The sequence below is a fragment of the Musa acuminata genome, chromosome BXJ2-5 (assembly GCF_036884655.1).
Source record: "Musa acuminata AAA Group cultivar baxijiao chromosome BXJ2-5, Cavendish_Baxijiao_AAA, whole genome shotgun sequence".
Lineage (NCBI taxonomy): Eukaryota > Viridiplantae > Streptophyta > Magnoliopsida > Zingiberales > Musaceae > Musa > Musa acuminata.
Window position 1 is genome coordinate 12,601,880 of NC_088342.1, and position 25,637 is coordinate 12,627,516.

The window sequence follows — 25,637 nt, forward strand, 5'->3', positions numbered from 1 at the left end:
GACATCACAATATATTCAAAAAATATATAATATAAAGTGATAAAATATCAAATAATAATAATAAACAAAAAGACTATGTGTCAAGTCATACGTGTCATCACTCATGTGATTGGCTTACAAGGCACCTATGACTAGCAAGCCTCTTAGATTAGTGGGTCTCTATCCAATAATCTCTTATTAGCTCTTTTTAGATCTCATCTATGGGATCCAATAATTCAGAGACTTAATGGATATCTAATAAGATAAGAAATCCGACAGATATCTCATATTTCTGGCCATGAGTCATATCTGTCAAAACTCTTTTTGACTCCGTGAATTATTATTTTTATAATAATTCACTCGACTCATCGACTACGAACGTACTAGGTCACTATGTCATAGTCTCCAAACGATATAGGAAAATTCAATCCTTTGGACCTATTTGTCCTGAATTACCATATACCTATAGTCACTCATCTATCTTATATCCCAAAGACCGTATATCGGACATGGTGTTGTCATGCCCATACGATTTTTTCTCGAGTCTCGCTCTAATCATATTCTCCTAGAGAACTCTTTCTCGCTCAATCTGAATGACCTTGGCAAAGGATTTGTCTAAAAGCAAGAACACGAGATATTCCTCTCATGATACCGAGAGTGAATGATATTTTATTGATACTCAATAGCCCTTGTCAAGTTGGTTGTCACTCCCAATAACTAGTTGTACTATATTTGGAACTTATAAACCTATAAGTCTAATATTAAAGAGTGGAGTACTCATAAAAGACATCCTTAGTGTCTCAAGTCTAAAGATCAAGTACATCACTAGGATAACAAAATCGTTGTCTAACAATGAGATACCATCAACCATCCAGCATTGCATGAGCAGATCAATCAGTAAACTCATTCTCCAATAAGCACCTGCATAGTAACCCCTAGCGGCCCCAAATGAATAGCTATGAGACCAACGACCTCAATCATTTGGACGGATATACAATACACCAATATGTCCGATTATCTCAATATCCTTCTCGAATAACCTATGACCAAGATCATTTAAGATTTATGTTTAAAGATAAATCAATCTCATTATCATGATTCAATTCCTATTACACAAATTCATAGACATCACAATATATTTATATAATAAATAATATAAAAAAAAAATATATCATAATAATAATAATTAAATAAAATATTTATCATATCACACATGTTATCACTCACGTGATTGACTTGTAGGGTACCTATGACTAGCTCCTATGATATCGAACCCTCCTTCAAAGTCTTAAATTGATATTCTTATCGATACGATGTCACCCTAATTGATACGTCAAATATGAGAATTCTAAGCAACAAAATATTTCTGTTAAGATACAACAACTACATAAAGACGACATCCCACTGTCAATCTCTTTTTTTTCAACAACCACGGGTGACACAAAACAAAATGTATTTATCTAAGATAGCACATGAAAACACAACATTATTTGTCCAAGTATTCCAATAAGTTCCTAAAAACACTTCCATGGCCATCGTACTTAAAGGATATTCCTATAAGCAATCAGAAAATAGAATGGGAACAGGAGTTATCAATCAACTATGAGACATTCGTTGAAGTCAAAGAAGACTAACATACTCCCTGTGCAAACGTTAGGGAACCTCTCTTTTGATATGCCAGTTAAATTGTATTCCTGCAACTTAATCATAATTGACGCCTGGATTATCAGTTTACATGTTCTGCAATATGAAGGCATAAAATAAGCTAAAAGGAAAATAACAACGTGGGTGTCATTAACATAAGAAAACCATAAATGGGCCTAATACCATCCACATAACCTAGAGATATACTTCAGAAGTAGAGCAACTTGCCTTGGTGCCGGATCCAACTACATAATCTTGTCTTTGTTTGAGTGGAGAATAACTGGTGCTTAAATCTAGATAAAGAACAATGCAAATACAGATGAAACCTCCAAAAAATATCTTCTGAAAATTCCATAACATTCTATATGCAGAACACAACCATGTGAATCAGATCCATTTCAGAACACAACCATAAAATTATTTGTCAAAATGATTGAAAGCACAAGTAATCATCTGCATTAAATGTGGCTCATGAGAAGAGTCTTTAAATTTCAGAAAACGAGAAAGAATATCATGTGAATCAGATCCATTTCAGAAAACGAGAAAGCATATTATGTGAATCAGCATCCACTGCTCGTAAAATAATCATCTTTTCCAACAATCACCACTATGTTGTCGTGTGCTAGTCAACTTTTATATCTCCTCACTAGCTCCGATGGAGAATTTTGTAGATAATTATCCACGATAACCCACAAGTAAATACAACAACCTTACCAGTACTCTTACTCTGACACATCATTTATTAATTTAATTTAAAGCAGATCCTAACTTAAGTTATTGCCAATATCATTTCATTCCACTTCCTCTCTTCATTCTCTTCATCTGCCTTTGCCACCACCTTGTGTGTGTAGACGAGGTGGGAAAGTGGAGGAAGACAGGTGGGGACAGTGTGTTGGCAGTAATAGTATGGGAAAGGAAGAGGCTGAATAGTAGAAAAGATGGTGGAGGAGGTAGGTCATCACCAGAGGAGAAACTGCAATGTGCTGGATGAAGAAATGGCAGGATGTTGCAGCAGAGGTGGTGGAGAAAATTTGTTAAAAGATAAAGAAAAAATAAGATATTCAAAAGATTTTCTTCTTTCGAACTTGCAATGGACTCTTTGAATGAAATGAAGCCAAGGTGTTGAGTTGTCAATATAAATAAGGGAGAGGCTTCATTTTAATCATGAGTTACCATGGGGGTCATGTACAAATTTTCCAGTCCTCTACTTCTTAGCAAGTCCATCAACATATCCAAACTATCCATGTCATTTTTCTCCTTGCAGAGTTCCAGGAGGTTTGTGATGTTTGTAGGTCTAGGCCTCCACCTGTGTACACCTTCAGATGATGCTGCTGCTTTTATACACAGTAGTGCCTCTGAAAGCCGCTTCTCCTTCGTATAGCCTTCTGCAAGGAACTCCCATGTGTTTGGTTTTGGCTTCCCACCTTTCTCTAGAAATCCATCAAGAACATCTTTTGCCTTACCAACTAGCCCTTCCTTGACGTATGAACTCATTAGGATGTTGCAGATCCTGGGATCATAGCTCGATGTGCTTGATAGCCACTCTTCATATATCACTTCAGCTCCATCCATATCTCCAAGTCGTATCAAAGAAGAAAGCATTGATTGGTAACCCAAATTTAGGATGCTAGGGAAGCTTGATTTGTACCAATTCCAAATTCGATAAACTTCTTCTCTCTTCCCAATATTTCCATAGAGGCCAATAAGATAATTAAAAGGTGTTCGGTCCCTGCCAGTCATTCTGATCTCAGCATCCTTTAAGCAACTCTCTGCCTTTTCAAAATTGCCAAGTCTAGTGTACATTGTAGCAAGTGTAGTGTATGTGGTCCAATTTGCATTTATATTGCTGTCAGAAGTCATTTCTGCTACCACTCGTTCCATCTCCTCTACATCTTCCATAGAAGCACAATTTGTTATCCATATATTATAGGTGTATATATCGAAAGTCACATTTTTCTCTTTCATTTCATTAATCAACATACCAACTTTCTCATGCTCTTCAACGTTCATGTAAAGAGTCATCATGACATTGAATGGAAGAGCATCACTTGCATAGCCTTTGCTTTTCATTGTCTCCATAATGGCCTCTGCCTTGTCTTTGATCTTTGCTTGGCCATAAACATTTAAAAGAGCGCCATATGTGCGCTTGTCCTTTAAGTTATCAGGAAGGTTTGAAAAGTGATTTTCAGCATGTGAAATGCCATGTACTTTAGCAATGAGATCCAACTGAATCGCCATGTCACTAGATGTAAGAGTAAATCGATCCCCTTGTGCAGCCATCCAGTTATAGACCTATTGAAATGAAAAGATGAAAGGTATGACTTATGAGTCTTCTGCAACAGACATGTCATGAAAAATATTCATATACGATTGGAGATGGATCAAACAAGTAGGCTCCATCAATTGGAAAATGGTGTTTCCACTATAAAAATCTTTCTCTAGATCCAGAGTTATCGAACACATCCAATTCTCAGCAAAAGAAGGAAACCAAATAACTAATCTTGACTCTAGAATATTCGGACAAATCCTTTAAACATCCAATCCATGAAAATTATACAAGAAACTACTAAAGCGAAAAACGAATGAGAATGAGAGCAACTACAGGTCTACATTTGCAAGAGCAGCATTACCAATCTTTAATTTTTTTCCCATTATCATTAGCTACAGTATATGTGATACAATTCGCAAATCAATGACCTTAAAAATATTTGAACTACACTATATAATGCATCCTCCAAACTCAGCCATGTTAACAACGTCTCAGCAAGCAAATCATCAGAGTTAAAGTGAAGTAGTGAACCTTGTACTCCTTAGAGTCAATACAGAATCACCAATCAGAAGTTAGTCCTATGATTGATTAGAGTATCTATTACACTTATTGAATTCCCTCCTAGTTGCTACCATTACTAGTCATTACTGATTTTCACATGGTACAGGACCTAGCTGATAGTGAATTACAAGTTAAATTGCAGACTTCTAGCCATCTACAAAATTTTCATCATGAACTGTCTTTCTTATTTACCCAAGAAATTAAGCTATCTAACCTAGTTAAAAATATAATTGATGAGGGAAGATGTCATTGACGTCTTGATCAGCCCGATGTGGTCCGGACCCATATGTGTAGGATTGTCCAAGGTGGAAACACCGAGCTCCCGAGATGCCACCTGCACGAAGACCATAGTGGGTAGAGGTTTTCTAACTCAATTTCTCCGACGCCCAAGTTAGTAACACGAGGTGTACGAGTGCAGACGCGAGTAATCAAAAGAAGTAAGCTCCTCTTACTCATCGTAGTAAAGATGAGCTTTTATACCTGATCACAAAAGGGCAAAATAGTCCGTGGAATATTCCGCCTCTAACCACTCCCAACGGTCCCCTCTTGGCCTCTTGGGGGAGGGGGGGGAATAGCCCTGGACCTATCTTGGACTCTTGTCCACGTGAGTAGCTGGGTGGATAGTGACCTCGATCTTTTCCTCCCACTGAGGACACCATGTGGTGGTTACGTGTCAGATAATGATTAGCTGATAGTGTATTCCCTATCAATAATTAAGAAGAACAAGGAGAAAACAAAATAATTTTTACCATATACGTATTTATACTTCTACATTTAAATAAAACATGTGACCAAATTTATCTGGATTTTTTAAAAGTTTCAAAAGATTATGTACTTTTAAATTATTAAGAAAAAACTTCTTGAGAAGATTTTGATTAACTTGGAAAATAGATTCTTTAATTATAGAGATGGATAAATAATTAAATTGATTCTTCATATGAAACATTAGTCATGCATAAATGATCAATGAAATTAATATAATGATCTTAGGCCATTCACACTGGATCACTAAATGATGAGAACAATTGTCGATGGTGCCTCTATCAACCCTACTTGGCCTTAGGCCATGTGTGTAGGAGTCTGAGAACATCCGAAGAGGGGGGTCTGGAGCTTGTCTACACGCTCGACAATGGACTTGCAAGAAGGCCAAGCTCGGGTGGGGTGCCCAATCCGGTCCCTTCTATGCTCAAGTTAGGGCCGAAGTGGGGAAAGAGCTCACGGGTGAATAGTAATTGACCTCTGTAATAGTAAAAGAGTGGGCTTATAATAGGTCGAGCCCAAGGGAATATTTTGTAATATGGGCCGAATATTCCCTTTTGGGCTTACCACTATTATTGAGCTTGGGTGGTCGTCATCGCATCCGGGTCCCACCATATGGCTAGCTGCGATTAGAGGGGAAGATTTCTCCCCATCATTGGAGGGGTAGATTGGAGAGGGGCACCTCGAGCGCATTTTCATGCTTAGCCCGAAGGGGGCATCTCGAGCGTATGTTTAGGCTTAACTCGAGGGGGGAACCTCGAACGCATCCTCATGCTTAGCCTGAGAGAGGCGCCTCTAGTGCATTTTCATGCTTAACCGAGGTGGCGTTGAAACTCTCAACCCGAGGGGTTGGGAAGACCATCATATGGGGGTGGACCGCCTCGGGCCCAAAGGCTAGGTTTAACGATGACTCACCCAACCCGATCTTTGGAGTGGTTCAAGAATCCCACAAGATGTTGGGCAACTCTTCAGGACAAGTGCCTTTTGCGTCGGCCACCCGCCTCTTCAGACCCTCGAGTACGGACTGATTTGTCACCTTAGCCAAGTCGTTGGTCTGCGAATGGGCCACCAAACTGAACCATAGCCAGATGCCGAAGGACCGACAAAAGGCCTTAAAGTTGTGATTGTTAAATTGCATCCCATTGTCAGTAATGATTGCCCTCGGGATGCCGAACCAAGTAATGATGTTCCTCCACACGAAACCCTCAACGTGCCTGTTTGTGATGGAGGCGAGCAGCTCAGCCTCTACCCATTTCGTGAAGTAGTCCACCCCAACTATGACAAGTCATTGTTGCCTAGAGGCCAAGGGAAAGGGTCAGGCATAGTCTATTAGGTTGAAACGCACCGCAAGCTAGTGCTAGATATGGGCATGTCTCTGGCACTTATCACATCTCTAGGCATAGGCAATTGCGTCCCTTCTCAACGTTGGCCAGTAGTAACCTTGACATAGGACTTTAAAGGCGAGTGTTTGGCCACCAATGTGCTCCCCTCACATTTCCTCATGCACCTCAACCAAGACACACTCGGCTTCCCGAGCGAGGCACTTGAGGAGCGGCTGGCTAAAGGACCTACTATACAAACGGTCATTTATTACACAATGCCACGCTTAATGGTACTTGACTCGCCTCACCGATGCTGGGTCGGGCAAGAGTACTTTGTTACTTTTGTACCACAAGATGTCCATCCAAGAGGGCTCGTCCTTAGTCTGAAAGACTTGCAAGATGTCAATGCTCCTCACTGGCAACGTTTCAACCAGCCATCACTCGTCCTTTACCGTCCAAGCTAAGGCGACTCCTGCTAGTGCATCAGCCCGAGCATTCTCCACTCGAGGTACCTAAAAGATCTCAAACTTCACGAAATAGGGGATTGGCTTGCATACCTCAATAAGGTATCTGGCCATCACCTTGTCTCAAGCTTCGAAGTCTCCTCGGACTTGATCCACGACTAGCTACAAGTCATTGTAAGCCACCAACTCTAAGATGCCTAGCTCCCTTGCCAAATTGTGCCTAGACAGAAGGGCCACATACCATGCCTCATTGTTGGATATCTTACCCGAAGCGCAGGACCTGCTCGTAGATTTATGCATCAGAACTCTTGAGCACAAGTCTAGCACCTACCCCTTATATTGTCAATTAATCTATCGACAAAGAGTGTCCACACGAATCGAACTTCCTCATCGACTTAGTTCGCAACACCAACTCCAAGATGAAGTTCGCCAAAGCTTGAGCCTTGATCATTGCTCTTAGTGCATAAAGGAGGACGAACTCGCCAAGCTCGATTGACCACCACAATAACCTCCTTGACATGTCGAGTCGAGCTAGCACCTGTCGAAGCGACTGATCGATGATCACTTATATTGTATGTGCTTGGAAATACAAACACAGCTTCCTTGCAGCCAGCACCAGCGCAAACGCTAGCTTTTCGATTGGCGGGTAACATAGCTTGGGCCCAGTTAGTATGTGCCTCACATAATAAATCGACCTCTGAACCCCCTCCCCTCGGATCAAAACCGGGTTAACAGTGAGCTCCATGGCAGCCAAGTATAGACTTAACACTTCGCCTGGCCTCGAGGCCATAAGTTGCAGGAGTTTAGCCAAGTGATCTTTGAGGTTACTAAGGGTTGCTTAGCATTCCTCCATCTATACGAACCCTCTCGATTTTTTTAGAGCACAAAAGAATGGAAGGCACTTATCCCTCGACCAATATAAGAAACAATTGAGAGCTACCACCCTTCCAGCCAATTGCTAGACTTCCTTGGCCAACCTAGCAGACTACATTTCCATAATCCCCTTGTCGTGCACGATGAATCCGAGAAATTTTCCTGAGTTCACGCTAAAGGCACATTTGGCTAGGTTGAGACATATGTTGAATTTCTTCCAAGGTCAGAAAGGTCTCGGTCAAGTTGGTCAAGTGCATGTCAATTGTTTTACCTTTGATAATCATGTCGTCGACATATGCCTCAATCCTCATCTACCCACGAAACATCTTGTTAACCTTTCTCTGGTAAGTGGCTCCTGTGTTCTTAAGTCTGAATGGCATTATTTTGTAGCAATACGTCTCTCGGTCAATGGTAAAGGATGTGTGCTCTCGGTCTTACGGGGCCATGCGTACTTGATTGTATCCCAAGAAAGTATCCATGAAGGTCAGCAACTCGTGGTCAGAAGTGGCATCTACCAGCTAGTTGATTCACGGGAGAGGATAGCTATACTTCGGATAAGCTTTATTCAAGTCGGTATAATCAACGCACATCGACCAGTTACCATTAGCTTTCTTAACAAGTATAACATTGGCTAACCATTGGGGATACTGCACTTCGGATATAAATCTTGTGATTAGCATCTTATCTACCTCAGCGACGATTGTCGATTGGCAATCAGGAATAAATCTGTGTGGCCTCTACCCGATCGATCGGGCTCTGATAAGTATGTTGAGGCGGTGTGGCGCCACGTTGTCATAGTCAAAATTGTAAACGGGGTGTTCGATGTAATACTTATGTATGTTCGTGTTTTTTGGTTTGTTCATGCTTTGCACAGAATGTAGAGAGACGGTCGAAAGCTTAACAACCTCATTTTAGTTAAATTTGGTGGTCATTTTGGCTTGTAAATAAAGGTTGTGTCATGCGGACAATTGTGGGAGATTTTGGTCTGTAGTGGACCATTTTAGACCCTTTGTTGTACGACCGTTCAGAGCTTGTGAAGTCTATTTGTAATTTGCATTGGCTATGAAGTGTTTATTGAAATGATTGCTTGTGGATCCCGAGTGAGACGCTTTCTCTAACCCGTTTTCTCTTTTGTAGGTCCTAAGAGACCACAGAAGGTTTCGGGGAGGTTGACCTTTGCAGACGGACACGCAAGGGTGCCGCAAGACTTGGGCAAAGCCAACTAAGTGCATGACATATGGTATCAGAGCGAGACAAGCACTTATAGAAACACTGGGCATACAAATGTAAGGGACCTGGCGAGGCTACGTTGAGGGCAGCAAGCATACACAACCGTTTGGGGGGAAACAGGCATGGAGATGTAGGAAAAATGAGTCGCTCAGAGGAGCGGGCATCTAAAATTGGCATTCAGAAAAATGGCCAACCCTTCGCGCAAGAGGCACCATGAGGACAAGCAAGCTTGGAAGAATACGTAGCGCACAAAGATTAGGATGGCTGAGTTCGAGCTACGGCTCGACGTTAGCAACGATACTTGATGGTGCTCAAGACAAGCGAGGCGCTTGATAAATGATAAGGCCATGCAAGGTGGAATGGGTTGTTCAGCAACCAAAAGAGTTATGCAAAGCTCACAAAGGTGAGGGGAATTACTAACTCGAAGAATTCGATACTCATGCAAGGACTTGTATGCGGACAATGGAATATTCATGGTCATCCCAAGGCGACCAAAACTTGGCGTCATGGACCATTGAAACTTTCTCGTCGACATGAGAAGGATACGCCCGTAGGAGGCTGAAGTGTGCAGCGAGTTCAGCATGTTGCTAGGCTTGAGGGGTGCAATAAGGGCTGTATTGACGTGGAGTCACAATCTAGCAAAGTGCATTTGCGGGGGCAGAACAATGCACAGTTCGTTCAACAAGGCGGAGTAGTCCAAAAGAATGGTGGTCTCCGAAACTTCTATAAGAAAAGATACGAAGAGAGAAGTTGCTCCAACGGGACAAATACCTTGGAGGGATAAGTCCCGATTCTCCAGAGGGAGAATCATGTGCAACGGGCCGCACATGTTAAGAAGTACGTTAAAACAACAACTCCACAAAGCTTAACGGACCGAGCGAGCGACGAGGAGTTGTCGCCTAAACTCGCTTGAGATAATGCATTGGAGGATGCATTGCGAGATCAAGTGGGGGAGCGACCCAGGGCAACACAAATGAAGGCACACTTGGAGACAATATGGAGATCGGACTCAACGAAGGGTTAACCCGTGGAATGGTGGGCACGAGGGCTACCATCAACTCAATGCAAATCAAGGAGCAAAGCAACTATGGTGTAACTTGGTGAACGACCCAAGTCACATAAAGGGAGTTGGCATAGAAGATGGAACATGAAGCGGAGGCACGATAGAGGTCCAAGACATGAACTATTGTAGAGGCAAGAGCAGGATCATGTCGTTCCATAGGTCCCTCATTTTGATGGAGCGGACTCATCTTGCATGGTGCTAAAGACGAAGGGAGCTTCGAGGCACATGCACCTTATCTCGGAAAAGCATTTGACGGGGGAACTAAGGCGACTCAACTTGCAGAGGTGAAGTTAGGTTCAGAAGGCCTTAACACTAAATAAGAGGACACAGAAGCGGGTACTCTTGAAGAATATGCCACAGTGCTATCATTCAAGTTGTCATAAAGGAAGCGGTGCACAGCAAAGATTATGCTGGTGGGGGCAGAGACCTAGTATCCAAACAATGGTGCACCAATTTCAGCGAAGTTAGTGGATTTCGGGAGCTACTAGGCTAGGCAATGGACTGTCCTAGAGTTGTGCTTCGTCTGAGTGTGATCCGAGAGCGAGTGGACGAAGGTCGATTGTCAATGGAGCGAACACAATCAAAGGTGGAAGAAACCCTACGATGTGTTGGCAGAGACCACACATGGAGGGATCGCAATCCAAGTTCATCTCACAATGATTAGCAGGCAATGGAGATATCACCAGGATGCGACATGGTGTAGCAGATCGTGGTGGAATAGTTCATGGTAATACGATACACACGAAACTAGTCCTACGAGGGACTAGATCATACGGAGGTATGATCGAGAGCTACTGGGAGCTTCATTTCGGTGAATAACACGATGGCAAAAAAGACTATGGATTCAATGAGTGAATGCTATGGTATCGCAGAGGCGAGTCTTTCGTGCGTACATTAAATTTTGCATCGGATAAAAGCCTTGATCATTAGCATATGGGGGCTATGTACCACCGAATATGGGGAGTATATTGAATGCAAGTACTAGTGAGTCCCATGGGAGGGACTTGATCATACAAAGGTATAATCAGAACGGCTAGAGAGTTTAACTACTCCAGAGCTCATATTCGTTAAAGAGAGCCCGGCGAGTCAGAGGACAAGACCGAGTAAGCGAACGTTGCTACCAAGGAAGCTAAGGAGAACAAAATCGATACGAACCCTACAACATGATAGCGAAGGTCATGCATAGGAGTTGCAGTCTGTCTTTCCATCGATTAAAGGAAACTGCTCAGAGAATACAAAGGTGTTGAAGCAGGGGGTCGAAAGGGGCGAGGAAACGACGACGTGTCCAAAGGGACTTAGCTACCAAAAAAAACCAAGCATCAGTTAGAAAGGAGATGGACTCAAAAGAGTGACACAGAGCCACAAAGGCAGATTTACCGATCGTGAAGAAAGGGACGCAGATGCGAGGTGACGGATAGTAGGGCCATGGGCATGCAACGCTATGGTACCGCAGAGGCGGGACTTCCGTGAAGTCATCAATCCCTTGTTCTCATGGAGGGAGAACGCTTGGTCGTGAAAGGGGCCGAGGAGGTGGAGAATGCAGAAGCAAACTCCAAGTACCGAGACAAGGCTGAAGGACAGAGGCCAGGGAACTTCGTAAGACCGATGTCAATGAGCTTCTCATCAAGATAGCCGAAAGTGAAGGACTTCGGATCGATGCAAGAGTGCTCGACCAAGGAACGAAGTAGGCAGTATGCGGTGTTGTACCTTTGCGACTCAGAGGAGTAGGCAACAAAGATGATGGAGAAGACGGTACAATCCCAGAGATGACTAAAACTATTAGAGACTTGCTCCAAGTTGGGGTGAAAACTTATTGCATTCTAGAAGCTCGATGGCATTGAGAAGGTGAATCACAGTAACTAACTCAACGCAAGGAATACAAACAGTTCGAGTGCTTCATAAGTGTGAGCAAAGAGCAGGTGAAGGTTAGTAACCAACTCGATGCATGGAATACAATCCTCGAGGAGGCAAGCAAAGTCAAATAATCGAGTACCACAATTCTCTTATCTATCCAGCAGAGTAGCTCTGCACAGGTTCAAAGACCCTTCGAAGAAACCTAGTGGAAGATAATAGTTGTCAAATCCTCATCAATGGTGATCAGTGTCACTGAGAGTAAATTATCCACTTCAATTCCTAATAGAATGTCAATCGAAAGTGGAAGTGATGCGAACCTACTTGGAAGTGACAACTAAGTGAAAGAAGAGTCGATGGGCAAATTTTGTGGAGGAAGGACCCAAAAAACTTCAAAAGTTTACGAGGCAATGCTCGTTAAAACTCCAACATGCATCCACCCAGTTCAAGCGACATGAGGCATTTAATAGACTGATGTATACTAAGGATGGTCTTTTCCTTCATCTGAAGGATCCGTAGGAACCAACATTGATCAACACAACTCAACCAACCCCACACTAGAATCAGAGTCATTAGCGAGTTGAAGCAGCATAGCGGATTAAAAGTTCAACTACTCAACAACAACAGCGGAGAACAGCTGGGAGCTAAGAGGCGCATTGCAGCTGGAGTAGAAGATTGAAGACTCAGTAAAGGCGAGGAGTTGCAACGTCGACAAAGGTTTCGACGAGGACGTCGAAGGAATAAGTGGGGAAGAATGTCACGGACAAAATTGTAAATGGGGTATTCAATGTAATGCTTATGTATGTCCGTGTCTTTTAGTTTGTTCATGCTTTGCACAACATGTAAAGAGACGATCGAAAGCTTAACAGCCCCATTTTAGTTGGGTTTAGTGGTCGTTTTTTGCTTGAAATAAAGGTTGTGTCATGTGGACACTTGTAAGAGATTTCGATCTATAATGGATCCAGAGTGAGACGCTTTCTCTAACCCGTTTTCTCTTTTGTAGGTCCTAAGGGACCATAGGAGGTTTCGGGGAGGCTGACCTTTGTGAACGGACACGTAAGGGTGCCAATGACTTAAGCAAAACAAACTAAGTGCGTGACAACGTGGGGGTCGATCCCTAGTATATCCTTTGTCGACCAAGCAAAAACTTCAAAGTTCTCCTAGAGGAAGTTGAACAGCTCCACTCGATTGGGCTCTAGGAGTGCCAACTTGACCGTCACTATGCAATCTAGCATGGCCCGATTCAAAGGCACCTCTAGGAGTGGCTCGTCCAACTCGAGATGAGAAGTCAGCTTTGCTCCTTCTCAGGGGTCTATCAGTGGTTGTTCGGCACACAACTTATTCGACAAGTACACTACTATCATATAACATTGTCAGGATTCCTTAGAATTGTTTCTCAACTCTCCAACTCTCGACCTAGTGGGGAACTTCATGAATATGTGGTAGGTTGATACTACCGCCTTTAACCTATTCAGAGTCAGTCAACCAATGATTGCGTTATATGTCGAGGGGATATCAACCACCATGAACTTGGCAAGCACCGTCTTGGAATGGAGCTCATCTTCAAATGTCACGTGGAGGTTGATGATGCCGAGAGGGGAGATAGTGTTGCCCGTGAACCCTGTGAGAGAACAAGATATGGGGTTGAGGTCATTAGTAATGAGACCCAATTTTTGAAATACATCAAGTAAAGGATGTCAGTCAAGCTACATATATTAATCATGACTCTCTTGCCCTGAGCATTGATCATCTTGACGAAGACAACGAACGCGTCATCATGGTTAGGGTCAAGGTGCTTTGACTCCTCCCGGAAGACTATCTTCGGATCACCGTCACATGTCAACGTTGTCGGCCACCACTCTAGCATAGGCTCTCCGGCTCGATGAACTATCCCCCCCGAGGCAGTCCCACTGACTATCACATCGATCTACCTCTTAACGGGGTCCTCAAGTTTTCAGTAGGGCTTTCGCCTTCTTCGGACATAACGACCGAGGTGTCCTCAATGGACAAGCTCCTCGATCTGCTCCTTAAGGTCTAGGCAATCCTCGATGTCATGGTTGTGGTCTCGATGGAAATGACAGTACTTTGTCTTATCTCTTCTACCGAGGGTTAATCTCAATGGGTACGGATCCCAAAGCATTCCTTTTTCTTAAACCTACAAGAAGACTTCAATCCGAGACATGCAAAGGGGGGTGAGGTCGATCCTTCGTCGAGACGGTCTCACCCAATCCCACGTACAGCGCCAAGGGGATCTAGGTACAAGAGCAGAGGAGGGTGCTTTGGTTTCGAGCACTTCTAGGACTCTTTCCTCCTCCCCGCTACCATCGCATCAACAGTGATGTATTGGTTAACCCTTTGCAGCATCTTAGGCATAGTGGTTGGCTGTCTCTTTATCAGCGACCAAAAGAGCCTAGAGTGTCGGAGCCCCATTATGAACGCCTAGATCAGCAGTGAGGGGTGGGCGTCGACAATTCCCCTAGCCTCATTTGTGAACCAAGTGACAAACTCGACCAGCGACTCACCCTCCGCCTGTCGGATGTCGAGGAGGGTGGTTGTTGAGCGTCGAGGACGTACTGTCACGGACAAACTTCTAAACAAGGTGTTTGATGTAATGCTTATGTATGTCCGTGTCGTTTGGCATGTTCATGCCTTGTACAACATGTAAAGGGGCGGCCGAAGGCTTAATAGTCCCATTTTAGTTGGGTTGGTGGCCTCTTTAGGCTTGTAAATAAAGGTTGTGTCATGTAGACACGTGCGAGAGCTTTTCGGTCTGTAATGGACCATTTTACCCTTTGTTGTGCCACTGTTCAGAGCTTGTAAAGTCTGTTTGTAATTTGCTTTGTCTATGAAGTGTTTTTCGGACATGTTTGCTTGTGGATCCCGTTTGAGGCGTTCTCTTTAACCCGTTCTCTCTTTTGTTGGTCCTAAGGGACAATGGGAGGCTTCGGGGAGGCTGACCTTTGCGGACGGACGCGCAAGGGTGCCGCACGACTTAGGCAAAACCAGCTAAGTCCGTGTCATATGGTATCAGAGCGGGACAAGCACTCATAGAAACACTTGACATGCAAACGTGGGGGACCTAGTGGGGCTGCATGGAGGGCAGTCAGCACACGCGCGACCGTTTGAGGGAAAACGGGCATGGAGATGTAGGGAAAAGAGTCGCTCAGAGGAGCGGGCATCTTACATTGGCATTCAGAGGAATGGCCAACCCTTCGCGCAAGAGGCACCACGAGAACAGGCAAGCTTGGAAGAATGCGGAGCGCACAAAGGTTGGGATGGCTGAGTTTGAGCTACGGCTCAACGTTGACAACTTTACTTGATGGTGCTCAAGGCAAGCGAGGCGCTTGGCAAAGGACGAGACCATGCAAAGTGGAATGAGTTGCTCAGCGACCGAAAGAGTTGTGCAAAGCTCACAGAGGTGAGGGGAATTGCTAACTCGAAGAATTCGGTACTCATGCATGGGCTTGTATGCGGACGATGGATTGTTCGTGGCCATCCCAAGGCGACCGAGTCTCGGCGCTATGGAGCATTGAAACTTTCTCTTCGGCATGCGAAGGATACGTCCGGAGGAGGCTGAAGTGTGCAACGAGTTCAGCATGTTGCTAGGCCTTGAGGGGTGCAGTGGTGGCTGTATTGACGTGGAGGCGCAATCTAGCAAGTGCGTTTGCAGGAGGCAGAACAATGCACAGTTTATTCTGCAGATCGGAGTAGTCCAAGGGGATGGTGGTCTCCGAAACGAAGAGAGATGTTGCTCCAATGGGACAGTTATCCAGGAGGGATAAGTCTCGGCTCTCCAGAGGGAGAATCATGTGAGATGGACTTCACATGTTGAGGAGGAGTACCTCACAAACAACAACTCCACGAAGCTCAATGGACCGAGCAAGCAGCGAGGAGTTGTCACATGATCTCGCTCGAGAGAATGCATGGGTGGATGCATTGCGAGATCAAGTGGGGGAGCGACCTGAAGCAACTTAAATGAAGGCACACTTGGAGTCGATGTGGAGATCGGACTCAAGGGAGGGCTGACCTGTGGAATGGTGGGCACGAGGGCCACCATCGACTCAATGCGAAAACGAGGAGCGGAGCAACTTGGGCGTAACTTGGTGAAGTACCCAAGCCGCATGAAGGGAGCCAGCAGAGAAGTTGGAACATGGAGCAGAAGCACAGTGCTTTCCTTAGACAGAGGTCAAAGACATGAACTCTTGCAGAGGCAAGAGTAGGATCATGTTGTTCCATGGGTCCTTCATTCTGACGGAGCGGACTCATCTTGCATGGTGCCAAAGACGAAGGGAGCTTCTAGGCACATGCACCTTATCTCGGAGGAGCATTTGATGGAGGAACTAAGGCGACTCAATTTGCGGAGGCGAAGTTGGGTTCAGAAGGCCTTAGCACGGGGCAAGAGGACGCAGAGGCGGGTACTCTTGAAGAATATGCCACAATGTTGCCATTCAAAGTTGCCATGAAGGAAGCAGTGCGCAGCGGAGATTGTGTTGGTAGGGGCAGAGGCCTAGGATCCAGACAATGGTGCACAAATTACAGTGAAGTCGGTGGACTTCGGGAGATACTAGGCGACGGACTGTCCTAGAGCGGTGCTTCATCTAGGTGTGACCCAAGAGTGGGTGGATGAAGGTCGATTGCCAAAGGAGCGAACAAAATCGAAGGTGGAGGAGACCCTGCGATGTATTGGCAGAGGCCACACATGGAGGGTTCACAATTCGAGTTTATTCCACAAGGATCAGAATGCAATGGAGATGTCACCAGGAGGCGACATGGTGCAGCGGATCGTGGTGGAACAGTTCGTGGCAATGCGACACACACGACACTGTCCCGGGAGGGACTAGATCATATGGAGGTATGATCGGGAGCTACTGGGAGCTCCGCTTTGGTGAACAACACGACGGCAAGAAGGGCTATGGATTCAAGGAGTGAAGGCCATGGTACCGCAGAGGCGGGTCTTCCGGGCGTGCACCGAATTTTGCATCGGATGAAAACCTTGGTCATCAGCATATGGGGGCTGGGTTCCACCAAGGGAAAAGTTCGAATGCAAGTACCAGTGAGTCCCATGAGAGGGACTTGATCATGCAGAGGTATGATCGAAGCAGCTGGAGAGTTGGATTGCTCCAGAGCTCATATTCGCTTAAGGGAGCCCGACAAGTCGGAGGACAAGGTCGAGTAAGCGAACATTGCTACCAAGGAAGCTAAGGAGAACAGAATCGGTGCAAACCCTACAATGTGATGGCAGAGGCCATGCATGGGAGTTGCAGTCTGTCTTTCCATCGACCAAACAGACTGCTTGGAGAACACAGAGGTGTTGAAGCAGGAGGTCGAAAGGGGCGAGGAAGCGACGACAAGTCCAGAGGGACTTAGCTACCCAAAATCAAGCAATCGGTGAGAATGGAGGTGGACTCAGCGGAGTGTCACGAAGGCATATCTACTGATTGTGAAGAAAAGGGATGTAGATGCGAGGCGACGGATAGTAGGGCCATGGGCATGGCAGCGCCATGGTACCGCAGAGGCGGGACTTCCGTCAAAGTCATTGATCCCTTGCTCTCACGGAGGGAGAGCGCTTGGTCGTGAAAGGGGCCGAGGAGGTGGAGCATGCAGAGGCAATCTCCAAGTACCGAGACAAGGCTGAAGGGCAGAGGCCAAGAAACTTCGTAAGACCGGTGTCAACAAGTGTCTCATCAAGATGGCCGTAAGTGAAGGACTTCGGGTCATGCAAGAGTGCACGACCAAGGAACGAAGCAAGCAGTACGCGGTGCTGTACCTTTGCTACTCAGTGTAGTAGGCGGCAGGGTTGATGGAGAAGACGGTACAATCCCAGAGGCGACCTCATCTATCAGAGAATTACTCCAAGTTGGGGTGAAAACTTCCTGCATTCCAGAAGTTCAATGGCATTGAGAAGGTGAATCACAGTAGCTAACTCAACGCAAGGAGTGCAAACACTTCAAGTGCTTCAGAAGTGTGAGCAAAGAGCAGGCGAAGGCCAGTAACCAGCTCGATGCATGAAGTACAACCTCGAGGAGGCGGGCGAAGTCAAGTAACCTTTGCCTTCTCAACTCTTAAGAGAATGGGCGAAACCGAGTACCCCAGTTCTCTTATCTATCCAGCAGAGGAGCTCTGCACAAGTTCAAAGACCCTTCGAAGATAATGGAAGACAATAGTTGTCAAATCCTCACCAACGGTGATCAGTGCTACTGAGAGTAGATTGTCCGCTTCATTTCCCAACGAAATGCCAATCGAAAGCGGAAGTGATGCGAACCTACTTGGATGTGACAACTAACTGAAAGAAGAGTCAATGAGCAGATTTTGTGGAGGAAGGACCCAAAACTTCAGAAGTTCGCGAGGCGATGCTCGTTAAAGCTCCAACAAGCATCCACCCAGTTCAAGCAGCATGTGGAAATTTTGAGAAACTGGCACAGTAAGAATGGTCTTTTCCTTCATTTGGTGGATCCGCAGGAATCAACGAGGATCAACACAACTCAGCCAACCCCACACCAGAGTAAGAGTCATTGGCGAGTAGAAGCAGCATGGCGGATCAAAGGTTCGACTACTCAAAAAGAGCAGCGGAGAGCAGCTGGGAGCCAGGAGGCGCATTGCAGCTGGAGCAGAAGATTGAAGACTCAGCAAAGGCGAAGAGATACAGTGTTCACAAAGGCTTCGACGAGGACGTCGAAGGGATAAGTGGGGGAGAATGTCACGGACAAACTTCTAAACAAGGTGTTTGATGTAATGCTTATGTATGTCCGTGTCGTTTGGCATGTTCATGCCTTGTACAACATGTAAAGGGGCGGCCGAAGGCTTAATAGTCCCATTTTAGTTGGGTTGGTGGCCTCTTTAGGCTTGTAAATAAAGGTTGTGTCATGTAGACACGTGCGAGAGCTTTTCGGTCTGTAATGGACCATTTTACCCTTTGTTGTGCCACTGTTCAGAGCTTGTAAAGTCTGTTTGTAATTTGCTTTGTCTATGAAGTGTTTTTCGGACATGTTTGCTTGTGGATCCCGTTTGAGGCGTTCTCTTTAACCCGTTCTCTCTTTTGTTGGTCCTAAGGGACAATGGGAGGCTTCGGGGAGGCTGACCTTTGCGGACGGACGCGCAAGGGTGCCGCACGACTTAGGCAAAACCAACTAAGTCCGTGTCAGTACGTTGCTCACAAAGTGCTCTTCAAACTCCCACGCGAGTTGGCGAAGGAGTCGACCAAGAGAGGTCTCAACTTGGTGTACCAATCTTGAGCCGTCCTCCTCAAGGTCATATGTAATGTCCGATACATCAACATGTCAAACGTACCATAGAGTGCCATTTGCGTATGGAAGGTTGCCACGTGCTTCACCAGTGTTAGCGCCTCCATTGAATACTTTCAGGCTAGGGAGTCGGAAACCCAAGGGGACGAGCACCTCCTATATGTGTCGAGCAAGGGGAGGCTTAACCGAGGCAAAGCCAACCAAACCCCCTAACTTCACCATGTGGAACTCGTGACACATGTCCTCCAAGTACCAGTCCATCTGTTGGAGCTACGCTGGAAGGGTGTATTCTGAATCTGCCGACTAAGCCTCTAACTCGGGGGCATTCAATTAGGGGCAATGTGGCCCACTAAACTCGAACATAGGAGATCTCAGGACTCCCTCGGTCAAAGCGTCGGTAGGTCAAAGTAGCTCGGCCACTGCCTATGTCAGAGCATGTCGGTGGGCTTAGCCTGGTTTGTGGCATCAAACATCCTGTTTAAAACTTTGTCCGTAACATTCTCCCCCACTTATTCTTTCGACGTCCTCGTCGAAGCCTTTGCCGACACTACAACTCCTCGCTTTTGCTGAGTCTTCAATCTTTTGCTCTAGCTGCTATGCGCCTCTTGGCTCCCAACTACTCTCCGCTGCTGTTTTTGAGTAGTCGAACCTTTGATACGCCATGCTACTTCAACTCGCCAATGACTCTGACTCTAGTGTGGGGTTGGCTGAGTTGTGTTGATCCCTGTTGGTTCCTGCGGATCCTCCAGATAAAGGAAAAGACCATCCTTACTATGCGCCAGTCTCTCAAATGCCTCATGCTGCTTGAACTGGGTAGATGCTTATTGGAGCTTTAACGAGCATCGCCTCGCAAACTTTCGATGTTTTGGGTCCTTCCTACATAAAATTTGTCCATCAACTCTTATTTCACTTAGTTGTCCCTTCCAAGTAAGTTTACATCACTTCCACTTTCGATTGGCATTTCGTTGGGAAATGAAACGAACAATCTACTCTCAGTAGCACTGATCACCGTTGGTGAGGATTCGATAACTATTGTCTTTCATTATCTTCGAAGGGTCTTTGAACCTGTGCAATGCTCCTCTGTTGGATAGATAAGAGAATTGGGGTACTCAGTTTCGCCCATTCTCTTAAGAGTTGAGAAGGCAAAGGTTACTTGACTTCGCCCGCCTCCTCGAGGTTGTACTCCATACATCGAGCTGATTACTGACCTTCGCCTACTCTTCGCTCACATTTCTGAAGCACTCAAAGTGTTTGCACTTCTTGCATTGAGTTAGCTACTGTGATTCACCTTCCCAATGCCATCAAACTTCTGGAATGCAAGAAGTTTTCACCCTAACTTGGAGTAATCCTCTAATAGATCTGGTCACCTCTGGGATTGTACCGTCTTCTCCATCAACCCTGTCGCCTACTCCATTGAGTAGCAAAGGTACAGTACCGCGTAATGCCTGCTTCGTTCCTTGGTCGTGCACTCTTGCATGACCCGAAGTCCTTCACTTTCGACTATCTTTATGAGAAGCTCATTGACACCGGTCTTACGAAGTTCCTTGGCCTCTGCCCTTCAGCCTTGTCTCGGTACTTGGAGTTTGCCTCTGCATGCTCCACCTCCTCTGTCCCCTTTCACGACCAAGCGCTCTCCCACCATGAGAGCAAGGGATCAATGACTTTCACGGAAGTCCCGCCTCTGCGGTACCATGGCGCTACCATGCCCATGGCCCTACTATCCGTCGCCTTGCATCTGCATCCCTTTTCTTCACGATCAGTAGATATGTCTCTGTGACACTCCTCCGAGTCCACCTCCATTCTAACTGATGCTTGATTTTGGATAGCTAAGTCCCTCTGGACTTATCGTCGCTTCCTCGCCCCTTTCGACCCCCTGCTTCAACACCTCTGTGTTCTCCAAGCAGCTCCCTTTGGTCGATGGAAAGACAAACTGCAACTCCCATACATGGCCTCTGCCATCACGTTGTAGGATTTGCATCGATTCTGTTCTTCTTAGCTTCCTTGGTAGCAACGTTCGATTACTCGACCTTGTCCTCTGACTTGTCGAGCTCCTTTAAGCGAATATGGGCTCTGGAGCAGTCCAACTCTCTAGCTGCTTCGATCATACCTCTGTATGATCAAGTCCCTCCCATGGGACTCATTGGTACTTGCATTCGAACTTTTCCCTTGGTGGAACACAGCCCCCATATGCTGATGACCAAGGCTTTCATCCGATGCAAAATTCGATGCACGCACGGAAGACCCGTCTCTGCGGTACCATGGCCTTCACTCCTTGAATCCATGGCCCTTCTTACCGTCGTGTTGTTCACCGAAGTGGAGCTTCCAGTAGCTCCCGATCATACTTTCATATGATCTAGTCCCTCACGGGACTCATTCACGTGTATCGCATTGCCACGAATTGTTCCACCATGATCCGCTGCACCATGTCACCTCCTGGTGACATCTACATTGCATTCTGATCCTTGTGGGATGAACTCGAATTGTGATCCTTCCATGTGTGGTCTCTGCCAATACATCGCAGGGTCTCTTCCACCTTCGATTTTATTCGCTCTTTTGGCAATCGACCTTCATCCACCCACTCTTGGGTCACACCTAGATGAAGCACCGCTCTAGGACAGTCTGTCGCCTAGTAACTACCGAAGTCCCCCGACTTCGCTGCAATTAGTGCACCAATGTCGGGATCCTGAGCCTCTGCCCCAACCAGCACAATCTCCGCTGCGCACCGCTTCCTTCATAGCAACTTGAATGGCAACACTGTGGCATATTCTTTAAGAGTACCCGCCTCCGTGTCCTCTTGCCCCATGCCAAGGCCTTCTGAACCCAACTTCGCCTCCGCAAGTTGAGTCGCCTTAGTTCCTCCATCAAATGCTTCTCCGAGATAAGGTGCATGTGCCCAGAAGCTCCCTTCGTCTTTGGCACCATGCAAGATGAATCCACTTCGTCAGAATGAAGGACCCATGGAACAACATGATCCTGCTCTTGCCTCTGCAAGAGTTCATGTCCTTGACCTCTGTCCAAGGAAAGCACTGTGCCTCCGCTCCATGTTCCATCTTTTATGCTGGCTCCCTTCATGCGGCTTGGGTACTTCGCCAAGTTACACCCAAGTTGCTCTGCTCCTCGTTTTTGCATTGAGTTGATGGTGACCCTCGCGCCCACCATTCCACGGGCCAGCCCTCCCTTGAGTCTGATCTCCATATCGACTCCAAGTGTGCCTTCATTTGTGTTGCTTTGGGTAGCTCCTCCACTTGATCTCGCAATGCATCCACCAATGCATTCTCTCAAGCGAGATCATGCGACAACTCCTCGCTGCTTGCTCGGTCCATTAAGCTTCGTCGAGTTGTTGTTTATTGAGGTACTCCTCAACATGTGCGGTCTGTTGCACATGATTCTCCCTCTGGAGAGCCGGGACTTATCCCTCTTGGATATCTATCCCGTTGGAGCAACATCTCTCGTCGTTTCGAAGACCACCATCCCCTTGGACTACTCAGATTTGCTGAACAAATTGTGCATTGTTTTGCCTCCTGCAAACGCACTTGCAAGATTGCGACTCCACATCAATGTAGCCCCCACTGCACCACTCAAGGCCTAGCAACATGCTGAACTCGCTGCACACTTCAGCCTCCTACGAACGTATCCTTCACATGCTGAAGAGAAAGTTTCAATGCTCCATAGCGCCGAGTTTCAGTCACCTTGAGACGGCCGCGAACATTCCATCGTCCGCATATAAGCTCATGCATGAGTACCGAATTCTTCGAGTTAGCAATTCCCCTCACCTCTGTGAGCTTTGCACAACTCTTTCGGTCGCCGAGCAACTCATTCCACCTTGCATGGTCTCATCCTTTACCAAGCGCCTCGCTTGCCTTAAGCACCATCAAGTATAGTTGTCAACGTTGAGCCGTAGCTCATACTCAACTATCCTAACTTTTGTGCGCTCCGCATTCTTCCAAGCTTGCCTGTTCTCGTGGTGCCTCTTGCGCGAAGGGTTGGTCATTCCTCTGAATGTCAATCTCAGATGCTCGCTCCTCCGAGCGACTCTTTTTCCCTACATCTCAATGCTCGTTTTCCCCCAAACGGTCGCGCGTGTGCTGACTGCCCTCGATACAGCCCCGCTAGGTCCCCTACGTTTGCATGCCAAGTGTTTCTATGAGTGCTTGTCCCGCTCTGATACCATCTGTCACGGACTTAGCTGGTTTTACCTAAGTCGTGCGGGACCCTTGCATGTCCGTCCGCAAATGTCAGCCTCCCCGAAACCTCTCATGGTCCCTTAGGACCCACAAAAGAGAATACGGGTTAGAGAAAACGCCTCATTCGGGATCCACAAGCAAACATTTCTGAAAACACTTCATAGACAATGCAAATTACAAACAGACTTTACAAGCTCTGAACAATTACACAACAAAGGGTCAATATGATCCATTACAGATCAAAAATCTCTCACAAGTGTTTACATGACACGACCTTTATTTACAAGCCTAAGAAGGCCACCAAACCCAACTATAATTGGGCTATTAAGCCTTCAACCGTTCCTCTATGTGTTGTGCAAAACATGAACGAATAGAAAGACACGGACATACACAAGTATTACATCAAACATCCTGTTTAGAACTTTGTCCGTGACATAGTGCCAAAATGATTGGGACAGTTGTCAATGATGCCTCTGTCAACCCGACTCGGTCTTGGGCCCCATATGCAACAGTTTGAGAACATCCAAAGAGGGTCTGGAGCTCGTCTACATGCCCAACAATCGACTTGCAGGAAGACCAGGCTTGAGTGGGGTGCCCAATCCGATCCCTCTAATGCTTGAGATAGGGCCGAAGTGGGGAAAGAGTTCATCGATAAATAGTAACTGACATCTATAATAGTGAAAGAGAGGGCCTTTATAGTAGGTGGGGCCTAAGGGAATATTCCACAATATGGGCCGAATATTCCCTTTTAGGCTTACCACTATTGCTAAGCTTGGGTGGTTGCCACCTCATCCAGGTCCCACCACTTGGCAAACTGAGATTGGAGGGGTAGATTTCTCCACATCACTAAATATAATATTCTTTATGATGAATGTGTAAAGAAAGCTAGTTAATAACTAGATATTGTAGTGGTATTATTGACATGGTATTTATACACAATGCCATTTGTTTATGGACGCTGATAATTTTCTTTAGTTTACTTACCTCAAAAAAGACTAAACACTAGCTTCCATATCAAAATTATCATAGACCACCAACCAGTCATCTTGTGAGTTTCCAAGCCTATGGAATTTATAGAGCTATCTCCTTGGAACATTCAGCTTAAATTGCATATGTAGACTATAGAGCTTCAGAAATATGGTGGTGATCATGGTCACAGATGTGACAGTTTTCTTAGAGAGGGTGTGTGCTAAGACCATACGTATAGTGGTGAACACTCTTTTTACTTTTTAATGGACTTCAAATTTACAAGAAACAGAGCATACTTGATCCTACTTAAAGGAATACTACATGTACGAATAGAGAAGGATGAAGACATAATCTATAGAACCTATCATTACTTTGGTTTAGCCATAGAATACTAGTAATTTCACCTAACCTTCGAGGATATTTCACAAGGATCAGAAAATAATCTACAAGAACGATTACTTGTAAGAATATCATATGTATATTAGTCACAGCAATTTCTACGCAGCATACCTACACTAGTAGGTTGACAGAGCCGCCATGAGGCCACTACCGGACTCTAAATCACTCATAAAACATTCAAACAAAAAGAATATAAGTAATTCCAGATCAAGTTTACGAGAATCAGTAAGAGGGAGAAAAAAGATATCCTTTTAGGTACCTCAAGAGAAAGCTTGTGGCGGCGGAACTTCCTCAGCTCCTTGGCGACGCGGCAGAGGTCCCACTTCGATAGCCGCCTCTCCTCCGCCTCCCACCGGTCCAGCACGATTCCGGACCCGAGGCTGGGGTCCTCCATGGTGGAGATCCGGCGGTAGAGCGAGTTCCACTTAAGCACCGGCCTCCGCTCATAGTCCACCGTCCCGTAGCTATGGACCTGAGAGATCGAACAGAGGATCGGGTACCCGGGTCTCCGCTCGGACTGCAGGACGGCAACGTTCTGGTGGAACCCTAAAGTAACTTTGGAATAAGAAGCGGAAGAAGAAAGGGAGGAGGAGGAGGAGGAGATGGGGAGAGCTTGGAAAGGAAGAGAGCAGGGGGAAATGCCAGAGCGGAGAAGCATTTTGAGGGTTCTCGGAAGAAAGCGTTCGACCAAATGCTTTCAGATTTAGATGGGGGAAGCGGGTTGGATATAATAGTACGTGCGGATAAGAAGGGAGGCGGCCTCCCTGTGGCGTCCTGTACAGAGGCCAGGGTTTTTGTTCCATCAAAAGCGGTGCGTCCTTCTACAGGT

The 25,637-nt window shown here is 45.9% G+C and overlaps 1 protein-coding gene across 1 annotated transcript; it reads right to left on the minus strand.

The window, feature by feature from the left end:
• Positions 1–2,134: 2,134 nt before the first annotated feature.
• Positions 2,135–25,528, minus strand: LOC135612514 (pentatricopeptide repeat-containing protein At1g02150-like). The gene is made up of 2 exons (XM_065108901.1): positions 25,068–25,528; positions 2,135–3,915 (listed from the first exon to the last, which is right to left on the minus strand). Exons 1-2 carry the CDS (start codon positions 25,464–25,466, stop codon positions 2,782–2,784), a joined length of 1,533 nt encoding a protein of 510 aa, XP_064964973.1. The 5' UTR covers positions 25,467–25,528; the 3' UTR covers positions 2,135–2,781.
• Positions 25,529–25,637: the final 109 nt, after the last annotated feature.